Consider the following 1,779-nt stretch of genomic DNA (forward strand, 5'->3'; position numbering starts at 1 on the left):
AACCCGGGCCAATACAGTGGTCAGGACTTAGGATGAAGGGATATTTCATTTCCAGTTCACCAGAAGGAGAAGACAGGTATCAGTTACTGGCCTAGTGTGTACAGTGGGCAAGAGGTGGTGTGGTGCACAGAGGAGGGAGGAGACAGGGGGAACAAAACCTGGAGTCCTTTGGGTTTTGAAGAAAACAGGAAAATCCCACTTCTCTTTCTGGAAACCACCTCTCCATCACCTGAGACCAGAGCATGGGCTGTCTCTTCCCCTGCCTGGGACAGACCATGTCCACCCCGGCAGCAGCTCCCTGTGCCCGCGGCGGCTGTGCTGGACACTGCTGGAGCAGCTTGGGGATACGGGTAGGGATGTGCAGGGACTCTTGCCAAGGATGTTCCCCAGCTCACCACCATCGCTGTGGTTCATAGGAGTCCCCTCTCAGGTCCTACAGCTGAGGGTCCTGCCTGGCTCCCAGAGTCCAACTCACTCTGTCTTTGGCACCCCGCTTCCTGGCACGGCAGATCCAGGAGACCAGCTCAGTGGAAATTTGTTTTGCCTTGAGTCCAGCCAGGTCTTTTTTTCCAATTCAGTCTTGTTCAAACTGTCCCAAAAGCACCAGGCAGCTGGATCACCAGGAGGCTCAAAGGAGCATCCTACCATCTCCACCTGAAGCACCATAGCAAAGCCATCCTCCACCCCATCTCCCCTTCCTTCTGCTGACATTAAGACCTTGCTCTGGGCTACTAATAACGGAGACCAAACCGGTGCACGTTTCCTACAGGAGAGTGATACTACCTAACCTATGGCCTTTACACAGGGGAGAGAGCCCACCAACCCCTTGGGAAGGTCCTGGTGCCACTTCACCCAGCCTCGCTGTCCACCTCGTTGGTCCAGCCAGGGATCATCCTGTCTTTGGGAAGGGGCTGTCACTCTTCAGAGCACAGGGACCGGCTGGGCTCTGCTGCATAGTGCTTATCTCTGGGTGTCTGTAGCTGGTGGAGGGGGCTAAGGCATGAATTCTTCCTTGATCGTCAGTGGAGAGGAGGAGACGAGGCTCGGGGCACTGCTGCTGCAGAGGCCTCCGATGGGTCCCAGCGTGCCAACAGCTGGGGGGGTCGGCGCGGTGGTGCTGGTGGGCTGGCTTTGCTGCTGCATCTTCTTTTTGTTCACCTTCCTCTCCTTTGCCCTCCTATTTTGAAACCAGATTTTCACCTGCGTAAAGACAAAGACGGTGATGTAGAGGTGGGGATGGGTGCGGCCCAGGATGGCAACACTCAATGTCCTCATGGGGCAGGGAGAGCATCCTGGAGTTTGGAAGAGAAGGGAGATCTGTGGAGCAAGGTGTGGCCTTGCTGTCTGGGCGGGAGGCCTCCCCCCCCCCGGCCCCACCTCCTCCTCGGTGGTGGAGTTGCCGGGCGAAAAACGCGTGGTGACCCCGAGGGCTGCAGCCAGCTCGGTCTGGCGGCGGATGGTGATGTAGCGGCTGTAGTGAAACTCCTTCTCCAGCTCCAGGCGCTGGTGGTCTGTGTACACCACCCGGTACTTGTCTTTCGTCCTGGTCTTGCCTGGAAGAGGAAGCAGAGCAGATGTGAGCCAAGAGGGGGTGAAGAGAAGCGGCGGAGGGGTAGGAGCAACCCCAAGGGCATGGAGGAGATACACAAGCCCCAGTGGAGACCTCATGGCAGGGACCTGTGGAAATGAGCCATGAGGTGCCTATCAGACCGAATGCCCATCCTGGGTGGCACCAAGGTATTTCTCTGTGTTGGAAAGTACCTTGCCGTTGGGGAAATT

At 57.3% G+C, this 1,779-nt stretch overlaps 1 protein-coding gene across 1 annotated transcript; it reads right to left on the reverse strand.

Moving 5' to 3' along the window:
* Positions 1-993: 993 nt before the first annotated feature.
* Positions 994-1,553, reverse strand: LOC103775126 (homeobox protein CHOX-CAD; the record flags this gene model as incomplete). The annotated part of the gene is made up of 2 exons (XM_008942574.1): positions 994-1,204; positions 1,412-1,553. Coding segments are annotated over 2 exons (353 nt in total), but the record flags the coding sequence as incomplete, so codon positions are not given.
* Between the last annotated feature and the right edge of the window lie 226 nt (positions 1,554-1,779).

The sequence above is a fragment of the Merops nubicus genome, unplaced genomic scaffold, assembly GCF_000691845.1.
Source record: "Merops nubicus isolate BGI_N331 unplaced genomic scaffold, ASM69184v1 scaffold26740, whole genome shotgun sequence".
Classification (NCBI taxonomy): Eukaryota; Metazoa; Chordata; class Aves; order Coraciiformes; family Meropidae; genus Merops; species Merops nubicus.